General features: G+C 42.3%; 1 protein-coding gene across 6 annotated transcripts in view; it reads left to right on the top strand.

The window, feature by feature from the left end:
- Positions 1-2,208: 2,208 nt before the first annotated feature.
- The window catches only part of fli1 (Fli-1 proto-oncogene, ETS transcription factor), a 35,466-nt gene continuing 13,328 nt past the window's right edge, over positions 2,209-24,346 (top strand). The window contains exons 1-6 of one of the 6 annotated variants that reach the window (XM_071515752.1): positions 2,209-2,337; positions 4,409-4,491; positions 14,935-15,146; positions 15,907-16,061; positions 17,160-17,363; positions 23,756-23,824. In XM_071515752.1, coding sequence (XP_071371853.1) covers positions 4,453-4,491; positions 14,935-15,146; positions 15,907-16,061; positions 17,160-17,363; positions 23,756-23,824 — 679 coding nt within the window. In that variant the 5' untranslated portion in view covers positions 2,209-2,337; positions 4,409-4,452. Of the gene's footprint in view, positions 2,338-4,408; positions 4,519-9,538; positions 9,676-9,792; positions 9,840-14,934; positions 15,147-15,906; positions 16,062-17,159; positions 17,364-23,755; positions 23,825-24,346 lie in introns of those variants that run through there. The other 5 variants (XM_071515743.1, XM_071515735.1, XM_071515769.1 and 2 more) reach the window with 5 other exon arrangements.

Raw genomic sequence — 24,346 nt, 5'->3', positions numbered from 1 at the left:
TAAGTTCTGATAAGAAGCAAGGATCTTAGAACTTAACTGCGGTCCTATCAAGAACTGTTGGGGCCTTACAGTTTGCTTTTCCTGGTGTCCCACTAGGAGGCAGTTGGATGCTTGAAATAGTTTGGTGAGGAATGTTTTTATTATTATCATTATTATTATTATTATTATTATTATTATCATTATTATTATTATCATTATTATTATTATTCCACAGCATAGCTCAGTAAACCTTATTACTGGATAACCATAACGTGTTTTTTTCTGTTGAGAATACAACAGTTGCTGGTCAAAAGTGTTAGAAACCTTCTCCTACAGTATCCTGAGGAAGGCAACACAGCAGGCGCATGAATGCCATTTTTCAGTAAAACGGATGTTGGGATTTCCGTCCATTGTCTCGTGCTGGGAACACCATTATCAATGTTGTTGTTCTTAATCATTGCATTAGGAAATGGTATAACAAACATAGCGTCTAGTCAGTGATGAAAGCCGACCCTTTTACCAGATAACCTCTACACTGTAAAAAATTAATAAATAAAAAATGTTCACCTTACCAAGTCATCTAGAAATGCGTCTAAAAATCGGATTTATCTGAAAACAAGTTATATTTTTTACTAAATGAGGTGAAGGATTTGTATTTCCGATGCAAATCAACTTGTTTCCAGACTTCTTTTGAATCAAGTGTAATTTTCTTTTTATTAGTGGAGTGATCTGCCTTATTCTGACGTGTATTGACCCTTGTCTCTTGAATTTTCCCGAAACAAGTGAATCTACAAGTGGAATTATCTCACTCACTGTCAGAATTTTTCTCTTGTTAAAAAAACATACATTTTTAAGTATGAATGGGACTAAATGGCTTTTTAAGATGGACACCTTTTGCAGAATGTGAGCCTGTGCATAGAGGTGTACAGCTGTCACAGGCCTACACTGAACAACAGGTAACAGGTCAAATCTTTCCCAGTGGTCTTGGGTTTTCTTATATCCACTGCACACAGTTATGGGCGAGTTCTCTGTTTCATTTTGGTTGCTCTGCGTGAAATAGCGACCTTGATGAGGCTATAAAACGCTATGGTTGGGCGACTTTCCTCACCGTGAATTGCCCCACATCCTTTGGGGGAACTCTTGGTCGAAGATTAGGGCAATGTGAAGGAAATGAAGTTAGTGAAGTGAGCGGGGTCAACTGAGCAGGAAAGACAAACCCACTCGTGTTGCTGTTGTATTCCTACGGGGACTGTCACCAAGGGGAGAGATGAACATATAAAACTCAACATCCACCAAACTCTTGGACAGATGCTGTTTGGTGATTGTAGCCTATATTAAAATTATACCGCACCGCCAAGAATTTATATTTTGAGTTTATTCATTATTATTTAAAGGGGTTAATGATTTGCATTGCAAAGTGGACATTTCACACAAACAAAAGGGATGGAATTAGAATGTGAAAACTAACATAAAATGACTTTCTTTCTCATTTTTTATTTATTTATTTATTTTTTCATAAATGCTCCGCATCATTTGAATCTTTCCTTGTGTGCTGTTCCTCAGATATGTATGCCGTAAATTGACTTATGTTGTTAAATTGAAATAAACAATTTTTTTCTCGCTGTGTTTACTTCATAAAATGGGCAGGTGCCATGCTTGCTGCATAGGGGTATAGTGGAGGATGAACCCACCTAAACTCACTTTACATACCATTTTATTGCAGAATAAAGTTTACCCCATCAGAAGACTTTCTAACATAAGTTCATAGAAAACATAGGAAGTGATGTATGTTATATGTTTGTTTTTTAAGTAAAACAAATAAATAAATAGCCTAATGCATTTCTTGAAATAATATTGTTGTTTTGTTTTTTTTGCACTGGTGTTTATGGTGCTTTATGCTGTTCATAAAGTATACGCACCTCTTTATTTACCACTGCATCACTGGTGTTAAGTCGTAATAACACTAGTGTGGCAGAAATCTTAACAATTATTACTATTAATTAATACTGAAAACAGCTCAAAAACGGGCAAATACAATTTTTATCACCACTTTTTCCCCACTAAAGACTTTAAAGCAGATTTATGGCGCTCTTTCTCTTTCTGCTTTTCCCTTATTTCATGGTTCAATGGCCTCACACGGCAGGCAAGGGGAGGTTTTCTCTTGCTGCTCATTGGTCGTGGCTTTTCCCATCTCACTAACATTTCCATTCATACACGTACCGTCGCTCCTTTTCGCCCCTTTCAAAATAACTCACTGTCATCCTCATTGGAAACGACTTTGCTTAGACGGGACTAATTACTGTAGATTGGAGGGAGGAATCAAATCGAAAGAGCAAACGACTGACACCATAACGACAGGTGAGTGAGAAAAACGGCGAGATAGATCCGCGTTTACTCAGGCGAACTGTGCAGTAGTCTGCGATGATGTGCATGCGTGAGGATAATAAATCATTTCCACTTGTTTTATTGTCGGCCAGTGATACTCAGCCGCATAATAAAAAAAAGATTGGATCCCATCTCAGTCGATCAAACAAGTGTGAACGTTTAGGAATGCATGCGGCAGCAGAATGAAATTACAGCCTGCATTTGATTAATCTTTGTATCTTTATCGCAGCAGTTTATTTCTTCGAAGTTTTACCACTTAATTTATTTCAACAGAGCTTTGCACTCGAAAATGCTCAACTTTGTCTGCGCACTTTGCAGTCTTGCTTTAGGGGAAGTAAAGTCTAGTGCTAAGAAAAAAAATGCAATGCGTATTAGCTGAAATCAGTTGGCTCTCGCTTATGATGGATAACAGCAAGGTAAGATGCTTAAAATGTAACACTAGAGGGGTCCCGGCCCACGGGGCTGTCTCGGAGGAAGGTCCACGCCGTTATTCACCAGTCCTCCTCAGCCTAATTGGCTACAGATGCGGAATCCTATGCTCTTTTACCGCTTAGAAATTGGATGCATTTGGGAAACTTTATGAGGCGAGCCCAACGTTTGCCTGCAGGAGCCGAGGAGACAAAAAAAACAGTGGTCCCCTACAAGTATTTAAACCGTGCCACGTTCATATATAAGCCCCCCTCGCTTGGGTAATTTATCATGGGGCGAGGTGGCGAGGCAGGAATTCAGTGCGCGAAACACTTCAGCAGAAACATGAAATTGCGCTGTAAAAACAAAGAAATTGCGGTCCAATTAAACCGCTGATCGCGTGTATATAAGTCGCCCTGTGTTTCTGATTGTTTCATTTCAGGTTTCTGCTCTGTTGCATTTCCCTGTTGAAGTTTGAGTTGCCACTATTGCAGTTGTAGCTGTCACTTAGTCCCTTAAGATCACAACGGCCCCAGGACCAATATTCTAATTACCAAAATCACTTTGGAAAATGCACAGTCAGATCAAAAGATGCACCTTTGTCCCTTTTCCCCTCACCAGAGCACGCGTGCTGCTGAGCAGGAGGTAGAACAGTGGCCCTTGGTTGACATATTTTGAAGTAAAATGCTGCATCATGGATGCCAGTACAGGTCCATACGTTAATTTGCTTCAGCCACAATATCACCATTTAAGTCTTGATATCATTGTCGTGATGGCAGGAATGCTGCGCCGCTGCCTTCTTAATAATGGCACACTGAGGGAAGGGCTAAAGACACCGTCCTCGAAGTGCCCTTTCACCCTAGACTTTGTAAGCTGCACTTATTAAAGCGAAAAGTGCTTCAATATGTGGTAAGCTTTAGGGGAAAACGTGATGGGGGTTGGGATGGGGCCCTCTTATTCTTACTCGCTGCCCTGCTCCTATTGGGCGACTTGGAGTAATTCATGTTACCAGTAGTTTAGTGGTGTAATTTTCATCTATAGGTATTGTTACTGAATCGACACCGCTAATTAAAACACATCCTTCTATAACACCTCTGACCAGGATACAAATAAATAAAGTAGCCTACATATGAATGAATCAAGCCTTTATGTGTCCAGTCAAACCTACAGTGGGCTCATGAACTAAATGTGACCTTCCTCTTTATTTTGGTGGAAGTGGTTGCCCTGTGCGCCCTATATGGAAGTTCGCGAAAGCTGCAGTACTTTGTGAAGGTTTGCAGGCCAACAGTACATACACATGCCTATCTAATATCAAGAGCACAGGCCTAATTAATGTGTTGAGAACAAAACGAAAGAGTCATTCTGAAAACGCAAAAAAGCAGAAATCGAAATAAACATGAAAATGATAATAATAATAGTCTATTAATAATAATACTAATAATACTAATAATAACAATAATAATAAGAATGGTTGCATAATTTAAACCAAACTTATAGTTATAATAAGAGCAGCTACATGTTTTGTTAGCAGTATTTGGTGCACGAGACCTACCTGCAGGTTTATTAGCCTATATTAGTTTTTTTTTCTATTCTATCTGTGTTGTTCTTCATGGTGCTGCCCCTCTCCTCCCCTCAGGGCCCACTGAACGCTGCACCCTTGGGCCTGCCTGTCAAGTCGACATGTTTCAAACTGTCCCTGACACGTCGTCTTACGTCAAGGTAAGACACCACCGTCTCTTCGATCAGGTAATGTTGGAGGAACAACCTGGGGCCCTCTCATCTTTTGTAACTTTCAAATATGTTTATTACCCAATATTAGTCAAGCACTGCAAAAAGAAAAAAAAATGTCCAGCTTAACAAGTCATATAGTCTCATACTCAGTCTTAACGATTTTTCTTAAAACAAAAGAAAATATTCTGCCAGTTGAGTGAAATAATTCCAGTTGTTTGCAATGCACTTTCTTGTTTCAAAACTGTTCTAAAAACAAGTGTCAATATGTCGAAATAAGGCAGAATAATGCAGATCACTGTTGCATCAAGAAAATGAGGCGTAACTCAGGAAAAATCTTAAAACAAGTTGATCTGCATTAGAAACAGGTGAAATTATCTCATCCCATTGGAAAATTTGTCAATAGTTTTTTTATGATATAGGCCTTGATTAAATTAGATTTGTTGAGATTGACATTTTTGCAGTGTAAGAAGTGCAATGTGTATGGCTTGCTACAGATCCCTTGCTTGACAGACTGGGGTATTTTTTCTTTGCAATTACAGTGTCACGTTGAAAATGCCTGTTTACACTGTGTATAATCGCTTGTTGAAATGTGGCTCTGTTGTGGTCTATCTGTGGTGTCAAGATCGATTTGATTTCTTTGTCTTCAGTCCAAAAGGCTACTGTTATGGCTCATTATCATATTTTTGACGTCACTACTCTCTCTCTCTCTCTCTCTCTCTCTCTCTCTCTCTCTCTCTCTCTCTCTCTCTAACTCTCTCTGTATCCCCGCCACAGTCCTGAGAATGTAAATAAAGCAAATAGCGCACATCTGGTTTTCACGTTTAAAAACGGCATCGCGTCACGTGGTGCAGCATGAATACCTGCAACTGGCCATATCTGAGGCATTCTGTCTCTTTTATATGAACCCATGAAACCGTATCTTACAGATGACTAAATGTCAAGCTCACAGTTATACTTCACTTGCAATGTTGTCAGTGAATCTGGGTGGCTGGCGTTTGCTCACATCTATCATAATAATCTATTGAGGGTGACTGCTCGGATTGTGCGTCATTAAAATGAGCCATTGTGCAAAGGCAAGCCATTGGTAATATCTCCATAATCAAGGTATTTTTCCAAGGGCGACTTGCTAATGTTTTGAAGACTTATTTCCCCTTTGCATAAGGGCTCTTTTCATACAGCCACAGCGTTTGTGCCACTGCAGAAAGACTTGGCGTTTCAGGGACAAGAACAATTCCTGATTTGTTTTGGGAGAGTTGAATAGCAAGGAATGTTTTAGGAGAAAATATGCTTTGAAATGAGTCTTTCTGCTCTCTAAATAAGAAGGAAGGCCGATGAAGGAGAAACAGAAGTTGGGGGGACTTGAACAACAAGCCGCTTTTTTGGGGGGCAACCTTTTTAATTTCGCAGGGCCTGCATCCTTCCAGATTCAGAAATGCTTCTTTATTCGGGAGGGCCTGTCCGATTTGCTGTGGAACAACAAACTGAAAAGGATAATCTCATTTTTCTGATTCGAATAAGGTTGTTTTTATTGTGCCAGGAGTCAGAACTAGCGTGTACTTTTTGCGTGCAAGTTTTACACAATATTGGTCAGAATGTGGCACGCCTCAATACAAATTTTTAAAGAAATATTCCCCCTCATTCAAGCGAATCCACGGTCTAGCATTTGGTTTTGTTTGGTTAACCAATAAAAATAAATCTCAAATTAATTATGGCCTAGAGCGAGGGGCCAGACAGTTCGTGCTTATATGTGCAGCAGACTCCACTTTTTGCCCTCAGTATTTTGACTTGGCCTGTCTTTTCGCCTGTGAGAAGGAAGGAGCTGACTACAGTCTAATGAACAACCTTAAGGCAGATCTATATTGGTCTTATTTCTTCGTTAGAATAACACTGCTCCAAACGTTTGTCACAAAACTCAATAGGCTATACATCATATTACCGCTTGAGGATTGGTCAAATGAACTCACCATATGCAAAGGCATGCTGGCAAGGAGCAGCCAACTGATTCTCAAAAATACATAACCTTCAATACGTAGGCTACACTGTAAAAAATGTTCCTCTCAGCATGTCATATTTAGTCTTTTTTATTTTTTTTTTAAAGCATAGGGAAAAAAACTGCCAATCAGGTGAGGTAACCTAACTCCACTTGTTTCACATGCAAGTTCACTTTTTTCAGAACTTTTCTAGAAACAAGTGACAATATTTAGAAAAAATGCAGAATAACTCCACATGTCAAGAAAATCTTGCTTCATTAAAAAAAAAAAAAAAAAAAAAAAAGTTGTTCACTTGTTTTAAGAGAAATAAGACTTAAAGCCCAGTACTACATTAACTGACTTGTTAAAATTGATATTTTTGGAAGTGCAAGCCTATGGCCAAATTCTCCCTGCAATACATTTTGATGATTGGTAGACCAATGCAGTAGACACTCATATAAGCTAAGTGAGGGAGGATGGGCCCAACAATTGAAAAGGCTGCTCAACATAAACTCAGCATAGTGTCCGCCCACTTCTGGCTTTTTGCCCCAATGGAGAGACAGAGGAGCTACTGGCTCGTGGTGTAAGGAAGAAATGTCTGGCTGTCTAGTTCCAGCGTCAAGCCAGATGTTCTGTGGTTCACTGTGTAAACCAACTTGCATCTGTTTATTGGCCTTCCAAAATGTTTGTTACCACTGTATTCATTATGGTCATGGCAGGCCCTGGACCCCCAGTCCTCTCAATTAGCTTCATGATTGTCATGGTGGAGGGTGCAGATATTTTCATTTGGATAGGTTATGATCTTGTAGTCTTATATCTAAGCCAGGGGTTTGGCAGGCTGTTCTCATATTAGACGGCAAGTAAGACTTCTCATGAAAAAGTAAGGGATGTGTGCCATTTGAAAAGGATCTCAACCAACTAGAGACCTGTAAACAGGCAGCCATATTTCTTAACCATCACGGTATTTCAATAACATAAACAGCTTCAGCTAATGTTGGCCTCAGCTATGTAGGGGAGGGTGAAGCCACCTAACTCAGTTTACTAAGCTTTTAATTTGTGGAAGAGGACTAGAGTTTGCCCATATTTTTAGGGTGACATAAATCTTTTTACGACGTAAATCCTTAGTAATACATCACAGTATTAAACTGAGGTAAGCTATATGAGGATAGGGAAAGTGTTTGTATTAATGCTTGTGATGCCCTGATTACCAACTAGCTCACAGCTCACAGCTCCGTCTACAATAAAAGAAGAATATTCAAACATCTGAAGCAGGAATGCAGAATAAGAAAAAACGAACCCAGCCAGTCACTGAAGAGTTAAACAAGGTGTCTCCCTTAATTACACAAGTCTGAACTGGCCTCAGGCAGGAGAAGCCTTGACCCCTAGCAGGATCCAGATGTGGTGGTCCCAGGGGGGGCCCTCTGCCCCACCAGACCCCCAAGTCGAGAGCAGACAGGCCGGCCCTGTTGTCAGCCGTTTTCGGCGCAGTCTCTGTTTGGCCGCTCTGAGGCCGCTCCCCCGGGCAGAACCCCTACACTGCAAAAAATACCCGTCGTGACCAGCCATTTCATCAAGGATTGAGTCTTAAAACTGTATTTTTACTGAAAACAAGTGGGGACAATGAGTTGAGTGAGATTCACTTTTTTTCCAATGCAAATCCACTTGTTTCAAGCATTTTCTTGAATCAAACGTGACTTTCTTTGCATTAGTGGTAATCTGCCTCATTCTGCCTTGTTTCAAGATATTGAGGCTTGTTTCTAGAATCACCCTGAAACAAATGAAACAAGAAACCAGTGGAAATACAGTACCTGGCAGAATTTTTTCACCTTCTGTAACATAAAAATAAAATTTAAAGCCTGATTGTGAGACAAAAACTTGGCAAAGATGTACATTTTTTTGCAGTGTATTGGTCTGGTCACGTTCAGAGCTGGCTCCATGTCTAGCATCTGCGCTAAAATTGTGCTTGAATTGATGAGGGCAATTTCGTACGGTAGACGAAAAGAAAAAAAAAAGTACCTAGCCAACATGGGGTGGGGGTTGTGGGAGTTTTTGTTCTGTGCTCATGAGGCAAGTCAATCTGTTGAATAGCCTAATAATAGGCTAATAATAGGCTAATAATAATAATAATAATAATAATAATAGTAACTCTTGTGTGGCATAGGCCTAACATTTGTGTCTATCTAAATGGAAACAGGGCTAATCAGCCCAGACAATATATTTGTGTCCTAAAGAATAGGGGGTCCTTTCTTTTTCAAGCGCGCTCCATAATTTGGTGATATAGGCTGCATTTCATCATCCATTCAGTCTTGTGCTGAATAGCAGGCGCACACGTGTAGAGCAGACCCTCAGACTATAGTGCGGTTAGAAGCTGAATGCTTGGATTTTATTAATGGTGTCTCAGGAAAACTTCACAGAGGCTTGGAAAGCTATAACAAAAGACAAGGTTGCAACAATCCCTGCCATAGGTAGTTCAGGTTTCTGTCCTCTTTTGATTTAGAGCTCCGTCGTCAGCACGTTTGAGGAAAACATCTGTCCACTTTGAAAGTGAAACTTTATTTAATATATCCATTTCACGGTGGAAATCAGAATATAACAGAAAATAGGCTGATTTACTGAAGGATGGAGGCATGGCCAGATGTAAGTCTACAGTGTAGGCGTGAGCCAAAAGCGCTCTCTAAAACATCATGAAATCACACAACTGACTAAGAGTGTCCTGCGACACCTAAACCTCAGCGTTACTGACAATCCCAATTAAATCTGTGGCAAAAATATTACATTTATTGAACAAATACCAGAACCCATTCGACACTCTCCGGGATATTATTGGGAGAGAAAGAATACACAACAATATTCTACAGCAGGCTACACAGCAATGGTTCTGCACAACGCAGGCAGTCATCCTGTAAATATTTCCGAGGAGAAAAACATAACAGCGGAGCGAACACTCAATTGTTTTCCCTGCTTATCTCTCTGGGACAGTATCCTGCTTTTTTGAAGGCAGGGCTTTCTGTGACACACAGCTTCCTTCTCAACAGCGGTGACTTCACTTCCCAAATTTAGAGGAAAGAAAAAACCCAATCCGGTAAAAGTGTCTCTTTCTCTCCGCTACATACCGGGGGCTGGAATTAATTCAGGAGCGTGTCATGTTTGGGATATTGTCGGGGTCCGCTGAAAATTGCGCAAAATGGACGGAACTATTAAGGTAAGGGTGGAGAACGGGGTGTATTGGAGTTTATGGGAGATTGCTTTTTCGGAGTTGCGCCTCCTTTTTAAGCAATGGGTTGATATGCCCCTCTGTGTCGGTCTGTGAGCTGGGACCTCCAATCTGACGACGATGAGCGGCTTTTTTCTCTTGGTCTGAAAGCGGTAACCAGATTTCCTTCTTTTTTACCCTTTCTTTCAAAGTTCCCTTTGCAACAAACTGCCCTTTTTGTGAGGAGACGCTGCGGGTTGGATTTAAGGCGAAATCAGACTCACGCTTTGGATTTTGGGGACCAAGCGCACAATTACGCACGTCTGGAAAGACATAAAGGAGTGGCTATTTGTTTCAGACAACACGCTGTATAGCCTATACCAGAATATAACATAAGTGTTAGTAATCCTATGGGTACAGTGATTTGGTTTAGTTTGGTTTGGTTTTGGGCTGTGAGGATTGAGCAATAGCAATGGCTGGATGTACTATTGGATACGATGTGTCGAGCTGCGCAACAGCGGTGTGGCACGTCGCCCGGCTGGGTCCGGAGATCCTGTCGTGGGTCAAAAAACTACGATGGTTTGCTATTTTCAATAGAAGCACTCTCTCTTTGTTGTGTATTCCGTATCATAGCTACATTGCCTCTATATCTCGGAGAGACAGTTTTGTCAAACTGTAAGGAAAACTGTCATTTGGTAACTTCATTCTGCAGAGATACGGTAACTGCGTCGTTTGCGACACTCGAGACCACAAAGCTTCACAATGATACCTTGGCGTGGTCCTTATATAGTTACACAACTATTTTGAAATGGTATGTTGGTAGTCAAGAGCGCCGGTCTACATTATCACTGGCTACTGGCCCCCCGACGGTCAAATTCCAGATGCATTATGGCTGCAGCCACCAGATGTTGAATGGCAAGTCCCTATAGTTCATACTGCGATGCGTTCAGCTTATGTCCCCCAGTCAACAAGTGTAGGTCGACAAGAATGCAGCATCTGCATTTGGAGTTATTGTTGCTGAAGAAATGATTGGAGCTTGTTTTCTTTTGGAATTTTCAAGTAGCGGGTTTGTGGCGGCTGGGTGTGGTGTGAGTTTTGGAAGAGTGTAAACGTTGGCTAGACAAAAAATGGCAGGCTGCACAGTCACTTAAATCCCGTCATTCATCTCTCGCACCGCTGTAATTGTTTTGATGTCTATTGGGGATGGATGCCATGCTGAAAGAGTTTCGGGACATGAATGGCCCAGCCGCAGCGTTCGTAACAAAGCAGCAAGTCGTGGCAATTAATATAATCAACTTTTCCTTGGGTATAAATGACTGGCTGCTAACTGCATTCATCCTCGCTAAAACCAAAGGAAGGGCTCTCTAGCCATGAGAGCTTCCTGTTCTACACAATCTTTTCCTGACAGGTTTCCCTTTCCTCCTTAAACAAAAGACAGGAATGCCCCCCCTGGGTGGCTCCTGCGAGATGGCTGTGTGTGAACGCCAAACAGACACACGTGTAGTCTGGATGTGGAGCTCTTGCACATATCCAGTCCGCTCCAGACGCGTCGTGACGCATTTGGAGAGATAGACTTGGCTGATGTAAACAGAACAGAGGTGGCTCCCAGCAGGTGTCACACTCACACAATGCGTATAATGACTGTAGTCTAACTATACTGGGCTATGATTTATTGGGCACATTTATTTGACCTTTTTTCTTTTGTTTGTCTCAAGCGCTGCAGATAAAAAATGCAAATATCAAGTAAATTCTTTTTTTTCTTAAAACAAGTAAAAAAATAAAAAAAAACTGTCGGCTGTCGTGGTGAAATAAATTCACTTGTTTTAATGCCAATCAAGTGGTTTCAAGGAATTTCTTGAATCAAATGTCATTTTCTTGATTGTGGAGTGATGTCACATATTCTGCTCTTTTTCAAGATATAGACACTTGTTTCTATAAAAATCCTAAAAAACAAAGTAAGCTGCATTGGAAACAGAATTCATAACTTCAATTTTTAAGGCTTAAAATGAGACTAAATGATTTGTTAAGAAGTTTGCAGGATAGACTATCTTCAGGAACAGACATTTCTTTCAAGAGACCTTCATTTGAAATATTTAAAAGCAGCAAACATCCATTTCCAGATTTTTCTGTGGGCATCATGAGAGAGAGAGAAAACCGAGAGCAACTGACTGGAGCTCTATCATGCCCTCCCCCACTGGCAGCATGTGTGTGTTCCCCACAGATACTGGAAAGAAAACACAGCAAACTGGCACGGGTCTGTTGTTCTTAGACCGTCTCTTCGTGAGATCGTGTACTCCTATTTTTAAAGCCTCTCCGCAATCTTGATAGGCACATGCCACTTGCCAATCACAAATTCCATTGTGCAGGCTGATATGTCACTGTAAATATAACGTGCAACAGTCATAATAGTTGGGTTCACCCTTATCAGGCTGCAATGAGACACTCTCTTACTGTTGTGCCCTTAATCATCCTCAGGCTAGCTGGTGTGGCCCTCTCAGATAGTGAATACTGCTGCCAGTGTCATGATGGCTCCCCCGGTGAAATCATTGGAAAATTTAATTCTGGCAAGATGGATGGAGATGTTGCTGTAGAGGAGTCCAGCTACCCATGGACCTGAAGAGTAGTGCTATGATAAACTTAAAGTGTGCTTAATGTTTGTTCCATAGCATAGACCCAGCCATCTCAAACTGTGTGTGAACAAATATAAGCAAATATACTGTACATTCTCAGTGTGATTGATGTGATGGAAATCACTTTCTAAAGACCTCTTAGGAAAACAATTACTGATATGATACGATTCACTTATTGAGGAGTTTCACTTGTAGATGGAAAATCCCCAAGTTTTTTGGACCTCTGTTACGTAACACATTGTTACTCAAAATGCAGGTGCATTTTACTCTGGCATGTTCACAACCGTTATAAATGTAAAGAAATCTTTCTCATAAGAAACTCATGTTTAGCTGTCACATTGTGTCACAGTCTTTGTATCCATAGCTCGTACAATCAATTTGAAACTTTCAGTAAAATAATGTCTCACTATGAAAACAAAGGCATGGGGGTGGCAGTATTTCAATAGAGGGCACCATAGTGCAATCACAGATTAGGCCTTTTAGCCCCTAAAAGGTCACCATAACTCCAGAGAGCAAAAGCTACACTTTTCACAATCAGTTTTTTGTCAGTTCAGAGACCAAGTTGGTAATGCTTTCAAAACTCATTTCAAATTATTCCAACTCCAATAATTAGGGAAGCAGTAATTGATTGGCCACAAATCAGTATCAGAAAAACACTGGATATTAGATCAACTTTTGGCATAATGGTGATCATGTTATTTTGACAATCAAATGGCATCATTTGCATAATCGCATTTAAAGTTGTATTCCAACTACAACCTCACATTCACCACCATCTAACTCACAGCATCAAATTTATTTCCTTACATATCAATTCAGAGTAAAAACTGCAATTTTTCTGTTCATAGTGTAGTACAACTACAACAACTCCCTTAAAAGATATCCATCAAAACTGAACAAGCTGAACAAGATTCTTTTTTTTATTGTTGAGGAAACTATTCTGCTATTTTAATAAATCTCTGTCATATTAGCACTGGTCAATTGTATGTATGTGTATACATGCCATAGTTAAGCTCCAATTGTACCAGTGAAAAATTTTGTTCCAAAATAAGATCATTGAAATAATTCGAAAAATATCACACAAACTCAGTATCATAAAATACTGGTATGAAATAACGTCTCAGAATGGAATGGTACTGAGGTTATTTGAGATCATGAGGCTTTTGCTTTCACAAAAGTAACATTATAGAAAAAGAAAACAACTATGTTTTTGAAATATTGATCAATGAATATCAAGTAGCATTTTCCCCTGAAACAGATACATAGCGTTTTGGAATGAAATCATTCAATCCTTAGGGATTAGACACGTCTCGGTCTAAACTGTGCCATCAGATCCTATCAGATCCAGATGTGCATCAGACCCAAGCCTAATACTCAGCAGAGGCCTATATGACTGTCATGATTTCATTTGACATTCAGACTTGGGTTTGTTTGTTTGATTGTTTTTGACTCTGCTGATGGAACAATTATGAAACAGGCTGACTCATCACGTCTTTGTAACACAGCATCCCCAGCCTGTCAGGCCATCAAGAGTTTTGGATGTCGCAGCCATGGGACGGTGGCACTGCCCGACTCTGAACACTATCAAATGCTAGCAGTGAGATCTGCATGTTAAATTGTGATCTCTCGAGTCTATGATCCACGCTGTGCTTCCAAGACATTAGACGACGAGCACGTGGAAACCGCCGAATATCTCGGCCAGCCCCGAGTTGCTGCGTTTGTTTTCTTTAATAAACTTACATTGCTCCAGCTGAGCCGCAGCGGAGGGGTCAGTATAGCCGTGACCCCCCTGCTTCTGTTGAGTCTTCAGCTGCGCTTCTCAATGGAGGGACGGCCCAAGGCAGACAAGACAGATGCATCAGGGCCTGACCGATAGTGGATCTTGGGGTCCAATACTAATAGTGGGTTAGAGGAAAAAGACAACTGGTGATGATTTATTTTTGTGGGAGAATTGTGACTCATCACAATTTATTGTTCTTACCCTGCTGTAGACCAAATTCTTACCAGAAATCTAAAAGGCACAATTATTTGAGAATTTTGTTTTGAATTGTTCCTTCTTCTCTACACATACAGTTAACATGAAAATCTTAAAAATAACCACACGATTATACCAAAATCTTATTTTTTGTGTTGATCTTTATGGGTGCATTATTGGTATAACAAATACTGCCATCAATATATCTGTGAAGGGCTGATATCGGCTGATATATTGGCACACCAATATATCAGTAGGGCCCTAGCTTGCATGCAGCACTCTGTCTCACTGCATTGTGTGCATGATTGAAGTCATTCTAACATCAACAGGAAGCTGCAGTTGCTACATAGTCTGTATACACAAACTACTTCGGATGCCAGATTGCGATATGACACATAACTGCACATAATTGCTGTAAACAGAAATACACAGGAGATTGAAGTTTTGAGATCACAGGTTTTTTGAGATGTGCCAACTGAGAGACTGAAGCCGTAACTTCCCATGTTTCTGAGGTTTTCTTGTCAAACTAAAGTTGACATTACTTTATTTGACATTAGTTTATTTACTAGGTGAGGATAGCTTAGCTATGCCGTTTTTACATTTTCTACTTGTTCCAGTTGTATAGAGACAAAAATATGAAGTGCTTCTTCCTTCCACCTACAGGAGGCGCTGTCAGTGGTGAGTGAAGACCAGTCCCTATTTGAGCCTCCATACGCTGCTGCTGCCCCTCTCCCCAAGACAGACATGACTGCATCTGGCACACAGGACTACGGCCAGACCCACAAAATCAACCCCTTACCCCCTCAGCAAGAGTGGATCACCCAGCCAGTCCGGGTCAACGTCAAGAGAGAATATGAGCACATGAATGGATCCAGGTATGGCCTAGCTTACCACATCATGACTTACATTCTTCAATGTTCTTGTACTGGCCTTAAATGAGAAGTGAGTTTAGATATATCTGTTTTAGACATATTACACATTTGGTGTTCATTACTGAAGCTGTTACTATAAATGTTGTCGTTTGTCATTCAACAGAACATTTTTCTTTACTGCAGCTAAACTTCACTTTTGCTCGCTGGATTTCTAGTCTTCAGCTTACTTAGAACTGGCCAACACAGGGCTTAAAGATCCAATGCCAATGTCATTAATTGGAGAGGAAAATTAACAACACTCAATACATCTCCTGATAACATTTTTGGGGAGGAGATGATTACCTGAAATATAAACATCTCCTTGGAAAATTTTGCTCAAATTGGGCTTCAGAGAGAACTTCTCCCTGACCACTCCTGGCCACTAATATCTTATTGTTATTTAATAGAAATCGTATGCAGATAGTATGCAAATAGCAGTCTAAAGCACCCATGTATACACAGTTTTTTTAATCAAATTGTTATTTAAAGGTCTGGTGTAAATGTAAAATTACCTGCAGGTAGGCCAACATCTGCCCAATGAGTGCCTTACTATGAAGGTTATACATAGACATGTATCCAACTAGAATCAACATTGTGTGTGCATAACTGTATTTCAAAATAGACAATGTGAGGTCTTATAACTGGTTTCTGTGTGTGTGTGTGTGTGTGTGTGTGTGTGTGTGTGTGTGTGTGTGTGTGTGTGTGTGTGTCTGTGTTTATACAGCAGGGAGTCTCCAGTGGACTGCAGTGTGGGTAAATGTAATAAGCTGGTGGGGGGTAACGACACATCTCAGATGAACTATGGAAACTACATGGACGAGAAGAACGCCCCTCCCCCCAACATGACCACCAATGAGCGAAGAGTCATTGTACCTGCAGGTAAGGATAGAGTCTGTTGCCACTAGTTCAGTATTCAGCTTTTACACTATATGCACTGTATCTGTAAATATTCACTGCATATTTGCACAGGTGCAAATTGTTCTAGGTGTTTTTTTCTGTAGTGCTGCTGTGGTTTCAGACAGAATCACTGCTCTGTTTTGGTATGATTTTGCCAATGTTGTAAATGTTTTATGACTCCCATTTTTACTTAGCTGGGTCATGGGTGAAAGTATTGTTCCAAGGCTTTACCTCCCTCATGGGAGCACGTCTAAATGCACACAGGCGAGGACGTCTGTTTGTCTGCCAGACCTATATATTTCCTCACTGATTTCACAAATTTGGACTCTCAGTTGGTGAGATGATCGAATTCAAACAACATGGAGTAACAGCTGCAGTTTCAGGGTTAAGGACTGTAGAAAAGTAATTTTAAGGTATAAGTTGATTAGGGTCTATAGCCAAAGAGAGTGACTATATTCTCCCAAGAATGAGCACATGCAATTCATTTAATTAAAATCAAATGGAGCCGTGGTAAATTTTCCATTTTAAAGGCTACTCAAGTGTTAGTGCTAAACTGATGCAAAAGGCCACTCGTCCATTAACCTAATAGTTTGCCACATGTCTGCCACTCCTTAACCGCTAGTGGTGAGCTTGTTTGCTTTCCAAATTGGCTTTAGCAGTAAGTTGATCAGACATGTGTCATACAGTATTTGCAAATATATTTTATTGTTTGTTTTAGCCTACTTAGTTGCCAGATGGGATGGGCTTGCCACATAGGACAATACAAAATGTGCCGGAAAGTTTGGACAATCACAGGAAAGGATTTGGAAATGAATTGACAACTTACCTGACATTATCTGAATCATCCTGTTCTCGTAAACCTCACTCATGTGGTTGAAATAAGACAAAGTATTATTTCCAACTACTATCTGAACCAGGTCTGCTACTGATACAAAATGCTGTTTCCAATTTGTTCTCGTCTCCCCCTCCCTTTGCACTGCTGAGATATGAACCTCTTTCAGCTCTCTGTTCCCTTCTGCTCCTCCAGATCCAATTGTTGTGCAGTCAATAAAACTCCCTGTCTCCTCTGTCTTCCTCCAGACCCATCGTTGTGGTCCCAGGACCATGTGCGCCAGTGGCTAGAGTGGGCCATCAAGGAGTACGGCCTACTAGAGATCGACACGACCATGTTCCAGAATACAGACGGCAAAGAGCTGTGCAAGATGAGCAAGGATGACTTCCTCCGGCTCACCAGCATTTACAACGCCGAAGTCCTTCTCTCTCATCTCAATTACCTCAGGGAAAGTAAGTACGCTATTTAAAAATGGAGCGGAAGAAAAATGATTAGGCAATGGGCTAATCAAGAGAAACAACTGGTTAATGGATCATTGGAACCAGCATTGGAATCCAACAACAGGTGTTGGTACTAAAATGGCAGAAACGTGTTTATGGCAATGTGCTGTATGAGCAGGAAACTCAAGAAATGTGATGAGAATATTGAAGATATTCAGCCAATGGTGGTTTTCTGTTAGGGGCTCTTATTTGTGAGACAGGATAAGTAATGTCTGTTCCTGCTGTCCGTCATGCTGTTTGTTCGCATCTATTTTTTTCACAGAATTGAGCTTAGATTCAACGTTCAGTTAAGACACAAGCCCCTTTTCACATAATATTTCTCTACTTGTGCTTGAGAAGTGAGAGTGAAAAAATGCCAAACCAAGGAAACAACGTGACACGCTTTTTTTTGTCACCACACTATATTCACATTACCATCAATAAACAATGAAATTGCCTTTACTGGAAACTCATTTCTCCATAATGGCTACTCAGTCTTAAACAGAGCTGTGGAAACCAAGCGGGTTTCTTTCCCTCTCAAGATAACCATCGACTATATCCCCCACTCCACTTTGCAGCGCCTTATTCCACATAGTCCACAGAAAGATGAAGCCCAGGTGCATTGCCTCAGGAATCACGCTAGGCTTGTGTGTTCAGCACAGCAAAGGAAGTTGATCTGCAATTTACAATGGAGGCAACTAAACTGGAGCCCCTCACCCTTGAAGAGGCTCTCTGTACATTACTGCTTTACATGTTTTGGCGGGGGAGACAAAGGCAGAAAGAAAGAGGGTTTTACTAAGGCGATATGCAAAAAACAAAAAAAGATTTTAAAAAAAAATTTAAAGCAAGATGTCATGGGGGAAAAGTAACATCTGGCATGGTCAGTTGTTTGGATACACAGTTATTTCTAGTTCAGATGATAGGTGTGTCCATTGCTCGCTGTAAAAATAAGAAGATCATGGGAATGACAAACTATTCTTTGCTACTGTCTGGAAGTCGGACAAACAGTGAATAGTTTTCCCGTTGTCTCATCATTTGTGCCTGATAGTCTGAGGTGCTATCCCATCTGTGCCTCACAACAGCAAGAGCTGGTTGTGTCCCGTGGCCGCAACGATATCATGACACCATGTTGGGTGGAGTGAGTGATGGCTCGACTAAATTTAACATTACTCCCAAAAATTGCGATGGGCCTCGACGTGATGTAATGGGAACTGTACTTTGTGGGTGTCAACAGTTTTCTCTGTGCATGGCGTCTGGGCAGACAGAGATGCTTGTCGTGAGTATAACAGCCTCATTGTGCGCCGCTGCAGCGGGTGGATCTGTCTGACCGCCACTGGGCACACTCCGCAGAGCAGTTTTCATTATGGCCACTGGCTGCGGGACTTAGCCACGGCTTAGGCGTGCTGCAGCGCGACTCTGCCCATCGCTCTCCTTTTTTTGATTTAGACCTTGTGTGTCTTGGAGACAGAAGAGATGTCTCGGGAATCCTCTCCACTTGCCAATTGAAATTGCTTTGGATCCCTTCCCGACAATCAAAAAGATGAATGCTCCCCGTCCCGTGCCTGGACTGACTGACCGGTTTCAGGCAGCTCTCTGAGAAGGCGAGCAGTGTGTATTATTGACATTGGGAGCCCGGGGGCAAGAGGAACCATGTTAGTAAAAGAACTTCTATGGAAGACAGAGACGGAGGAGGAGGAGGAGGAGGCGGAGGAGAGGGTCCAGGCTTTATGCCGACCCTGCGGGGCTGATGATTTGGAAACTGAAGCCGTTCTCTCTTCTCCCCCCGCAGCACAAACAAACACAATCATAGACGAGGAGTAACCCCGTCCAGAAAAGAGACCTCTGGCTTCACTCACGAGAGCTGGAGCCGCGCCGAGCTTCCAGCATACATAAAAAGAGGAGAAGGGGGAGAGAGAGAGAGAGAGAGAGAGAGAGAAAGGGGGAAAGAGAGAGGGAGAGACTGAGCCAGGCCCTGGAAGTATTAGTGATTACAGGTCATGTGATTTCGACCGCCAACTCTCCATCCGCTGCTCTTCCCCCGTCACCCCCACCCTCCTCCAAAAAAAATGGATGGTCCAGCAGGGACGGCAATCATTTCATACACATCTGTGTGCATCATGTGTGCGTTTGGGTCTGTTTATTGAAAGTCTGATTAACATTCCTCGGAGTCATTAAGCCCTGTATGTACGCTCGGCACGGGGCAGGGACACATTTCCCCACCCTACGGCCATAGCATAACAAAACATTCCTGCCACGTCATTCGCCGAAATATCATTCAGACACCCACACTGGCCCGACCGCGGGCACAATCTGAACATCTGTCTGCCTACCCAGCTGCTTGCAGTAACAAGGGTGGTTGCCCGTGCATTATTTTGGCCTCATTGTTGGTCACTTATCCAGATTTTTATAAGCGATGGCCGCCCGCACCCCAATGTGCTTTCAATTTGGGGTGCAATTTGAGAATTTGTTCAAATTAGTCTGTCAGGGAGGGACTGCGGACTGTTTGCTTTATCGCACCCATGTAGGTCGGTTTGATACCACATGTGCTGGAAGCGGAGCGCAGCAAAAACCTCAGACAACGAGAGACTGTATCCTCCAACACACAGAGATGCGAGAAGGGAGGGAGAAGGAGAGAAGGGAAAAAGACAGAAACGGAGGGAGGGAGGGAGGGGAAAGTAGAGAGAGAGAATGGAGGCAAAATCAAAAGAAAAAAGACAAAAATAGGAATGGGAAGAGGAGAGAAAGATGTCCCTTGAAAGAGAAGATGAAGAGCGTAGTAAATGGAGGACAAGACAGGCGGGACTGAGCAAGAGAAACAGTTTTAGAAAGCGAGTGGGAGATAGAAAAGGGTGGGGGGGGGGTGTATTTTTTTTTTTAGAAGTGCGTGGAAATGGTCCGAGGTGGTCATGATTGAGTGCCGTTGGAGAATAGCAATAGTTCTGTTTCCCAGCTGTCGCCGTTGCTCGTGTGTCTGGATGGATTTACAGTGAGGGAGTGGAGAGAGAGAGTGATAAGTCTGGGCTCCTGCACTGCACTACTGCTTGCTCCAGAGTGGGGGACATTCTCGAGCCCTCAATAGTTTATACAGACCATAAACATCTGGGCTCGAAGGCTGAGGAGGAAAAAAGGAGGTCTGGAGTGCTCTCTCTCTCTCTCTCTCTCTCTCTCTCTCTCTCTCTCTCTCGCTCTTTCTCTTTCTCTCCTCACAACATTTTTATAGAGCTCCCCTTGCATTAGTTCTTTCTATTGGCAGATTATCACTGGTGCAGAGGGGCTCAACTGCCTGGCCCCGTGCCTTTACTGTTAGCTGTCTGGTGTTAGCCAGGGGTTCAGCCACTTAGCACTATAGGCATTTATGTATATACCACATTAGCATAACTGGAGGTAGACACAAAGCATTTGCCATTTAAGTAAACACTTGACAAGCTCAACTGACTGAGATGGAGCTAGCCACTTTGAGTTATATAATAAATCTGGAATACCTAGCAAAATCAGGGGAAATCCACTTTCAATTGAAACAGTTCAGGAAGTGTTTTTCTTCAAAATTCAAAAACTGGAAATCATTTGACATAAAATGCTTCTCATATGCACTCTATTAAGGGATTATTGAGAAGGAAGGCTCTGTCATTTTTATGGTAAGTGCAGATTTAATTCACTGAGTGAATTGAAATAAATGAAACCCAACCTAGATGCCCAGTCAGCTTTGGCTTTAAAGTCACAGAAACAGCATTTTGAGAGCAACTTGCTTCTACAGTTTGCATACAGACTTCCAGGTGAAGCAGGATGTTGGGGTGGGACATAACACAGGGAAGGATCATTCAAAACGTGTAAACCAATGGGATATCATGGTAGAGAAAGGCAGTTTTATTTAATGGGAGCAGCAGAGAGGTGCGATTGTTAAAAAATCTGTGATGGTATTATTGGTTGGAATTTTTATGCACAACTATAGGTACACAATTTCCAAGATACATCATTTCCCTGGAAGTGAAATTATAAAAATACAACAAAATAAAAATGTTGTAAATTTTGGGGCATTTATTGGTAAATTGGTGTATATTATTAAGACAGATTAGCTAACAAGGTGAAAAAGTATTTTTTTCATTTCACTGTGACTGTAACATCTGCCTCTATGAGGCCGGTGTAAAGATAGGAAGTCAGTGCAGCCTTATCCTTGGGCAAATAGAGTGACTTGCTATCGGAGCTGGGGCCTATTCCAAGCCCCCTTTAGGTGGCAAGTTGCCCAACTGGGTGACTGGGACCCTCAGTTTGTTGACAAAGCACAGACCACATGTTTGAGGTGATGGTATCGTATTGCTCAACAGAATAAACAGCAGGGGCCCAGTGGAGGTCCATCACAGTGTCGAACAAGCCCTGAAAGATTTCTGTCAATATTATGGGTGTGCCAAACGGAGGACAGGGCCTTTTTAAAAGAACCATCAGCCATAGGAAGCAGAGAAAAGAAAATTGTTTGTCCATGTTATGTAATCCAGCAGACTCTGAGCAGATGTGACGAGAGAGAGAGAGAGAGAGAGAGAGAGAGAAAGAGAGAGACAAAGAGAGAGTAAGAGAGCGGGTCTGCAAAACTGAACACTGGCCAGTCCTCCCACTGTGCTGTCAGATTACCGGGACATGTTTGTTTTCGGCGAGGGGAAGAGCGCGTCCAAATAAATAGGCAGCGCAGCCAAGACTCCCTCGCCCAAACTGTCAGCCGGTGGTGTGCCTCTCTTCCTCTCTGTTTCTCCCTTACTCTCTCTCTCTAGCTCCCGCTCTCGCTCTCTCTCTCTCTCTGTCTTTCTCTCCCTCCCTCGGTCTTCCACTCTCACTCTCTCTCGAACAGCAGTCCTGAATTTCTCTGTGGGACGGGTTGTGGTTTTCTCAGCAATGCTGCCTGTTTGCCTGTCTGGGTCAGCCCACATGTGGAACACAGTAGGAAAAGGGTTAACAAGAACTCCCCCTCCCTCCTCCTCCTCCCTTCTCTCTCTCTTCCTCCTCCCTTCTCTCTCTCTCTCTCTCTCTCTCTCTCTTTCTCTCTGTCTGTCCGTTCATCTCTCTCTCTTTCACTTTCCCCCCTTCATTCCAAGGATGGCGCTTTGGTGGCTCGCTTGCCCCTGTGCGCTTGCACTCGGCGTGTGGAATTATTTTTGTACGGGGAGCTGCGTTTGATTGCTGTGCAGGGACCCTGCCTCATACAATGGCTCCCCTGTTCAGAGGCCCCCAGGTTTCTAAACTCGACCCAGAGCCTTGGGGGTGCCGTGGAGTAGGTACGGGTGGGGTGTTGGGAGGTTAGAATACGTTTGTCCAGCACCCCTCTCTTCCCCCATCCCCCTCAAAAAAACAGAACCCCTAGTCTACCACCATGGGCCCCCTTCACCCTCTACCTTCTCCCCCCGCACCACAGTTAGGGAGTTAGGGATCCTGCAGCAAATCCCCCTGAAAAAGCACACAAAGTTGCCTGATTTTCTTCAGTTTTTCCCCCCCAAAAATTTGGTTGTTCAGTTTTCCCCATTCAGAAAAGGGATCGTCCCAACACAGCAACTCCCCGCAGCGGTCTTTGTGCTAAATCTTAACGCTCCCCACGTCGTAGCAGCACTTGTGTTTTCTCTGTGCATTTTTGGGTCTGTTTTTCCACTCGCTGATTTATGCCTGGGGGCAGCTAAAATTAAGAGAGCATTTTGGTGCCGCCCAGGGTGCCTGTGTAAGTGGAGGAATGCAGTGCCGAGTTCTGCTCCATAAGGTGAAATGAATAGGCAGCCATATGCAGAGTCTTGCCTCTCTGACTTTATTATTCAGAAGTAGGGTTCTGCAGTTAAAATGTCGACTGACTTCAGGGGTTTTCCAGCGTTTAGTGGACTATGTGCGCCCGTTGCTGGCTTTGTTTTTCTGTGGACTAGATTTATATGTCATAAATTATTTTACATCAGACATTGTTTTTAAGACAAAACAGGAACAAAATGCAAGAAATGAGAAGGGCTTGTGCCGTTTGACAGTAATTGAGCTGAACCATCTACTGCCACCTGCTGGCTATTGACCATTGTCATGTTCTTTGAGCTTTTTGTCATAGAGAGTAGAGTAGGTTCTCAACCTTTCTGCTGTGCATGCATATGGTGGTGAACAGTTTATCCAGAACTGAGAGAATGATTTTCCCATTTCAGGTTGTTTCATTTGATTAATTGTCACAAGAAAAAAAGCAAAAATTAGCAAAAAAAAAGCTGAAAAATAGACTGCTCTGATGTAAACATGTTTGTGAGATTAGGCATATTATCTTTTCCAGCTGTGATTTGTTGCCAGTTTTGGATGTCTTTTGTATGTGTGTATGCAGCAGCTTTTTGTCTTAATGTGTGTCCTTTTTTCTCTTGCTGTTGCAGGTAGCTCATCATTATCTTACAACACGCCATCTCACACAGACCCATCCCCACGCCTGGCTGCCAAAGAGGGTAGGAGCACACCCCACTGTTTGTTCACTGTCCGCTGCTCATTAAACCTGGTTGCTCATTCTGAGTATCTTTGTCTTTTGGCTTAATGTTTTATTATTCATCATATGTTACCACATGACTGACCTGAGATATTGGAGATTAGTCCCAGTGTACATGGGATTCCCTAAAACCGTGTATCTGGGTTAACGTGAGGGTTTTATTCAAGAGAGCCAGGTGAGCTTGAGAAAGAGAGAGGGAGAGAGAGAGAGAGAGAGATATGACAAGACAGAGCATCCTCATTAGCCATGTACATTTAGTAAAAACAATAAAGCGTCAGAGTCTGCCTTCCGGTGCCAGCCAGGCTCTCTGTGGCAGTCTCAGAGCGGCTGCGTCAGACCAAAACACACCCAAACACACACACACAGGGAGAGAGAGAGAGAGAGTGAGACAGAGAGAGAGAGAGAGAGAGAGAGAGAGAGAGCGACATACGCAGAGTAGGCCATTGACTGCCATTGACGCAGCTCTGGGCAGGTGCACCTTTTG

The sequence above is a fragment of the Centroberyx affinis genome, unplaced genomic scaffold (assembly GCF_046629955.1).
Source record: "Centroberyx affinis isolate AG114_WGS23_722 - 3 ecotype Tasmania unplaced genomic scaffold, CSIRO-AGI_Caff_v1 ptg000031l_1, whole genome shotgun sequence".
NCBI classification, from domain to species: Eukaryota; Metazoa; Chordata; class Actinopteri; order Beryciformes; family Berycidae; genus Centroberyx; species Centroberyx affinis.
Note: the sequence above shows the minus strand (reverse complement) of the source record. Positions and strands in the feature narration are given on the sequence as shown.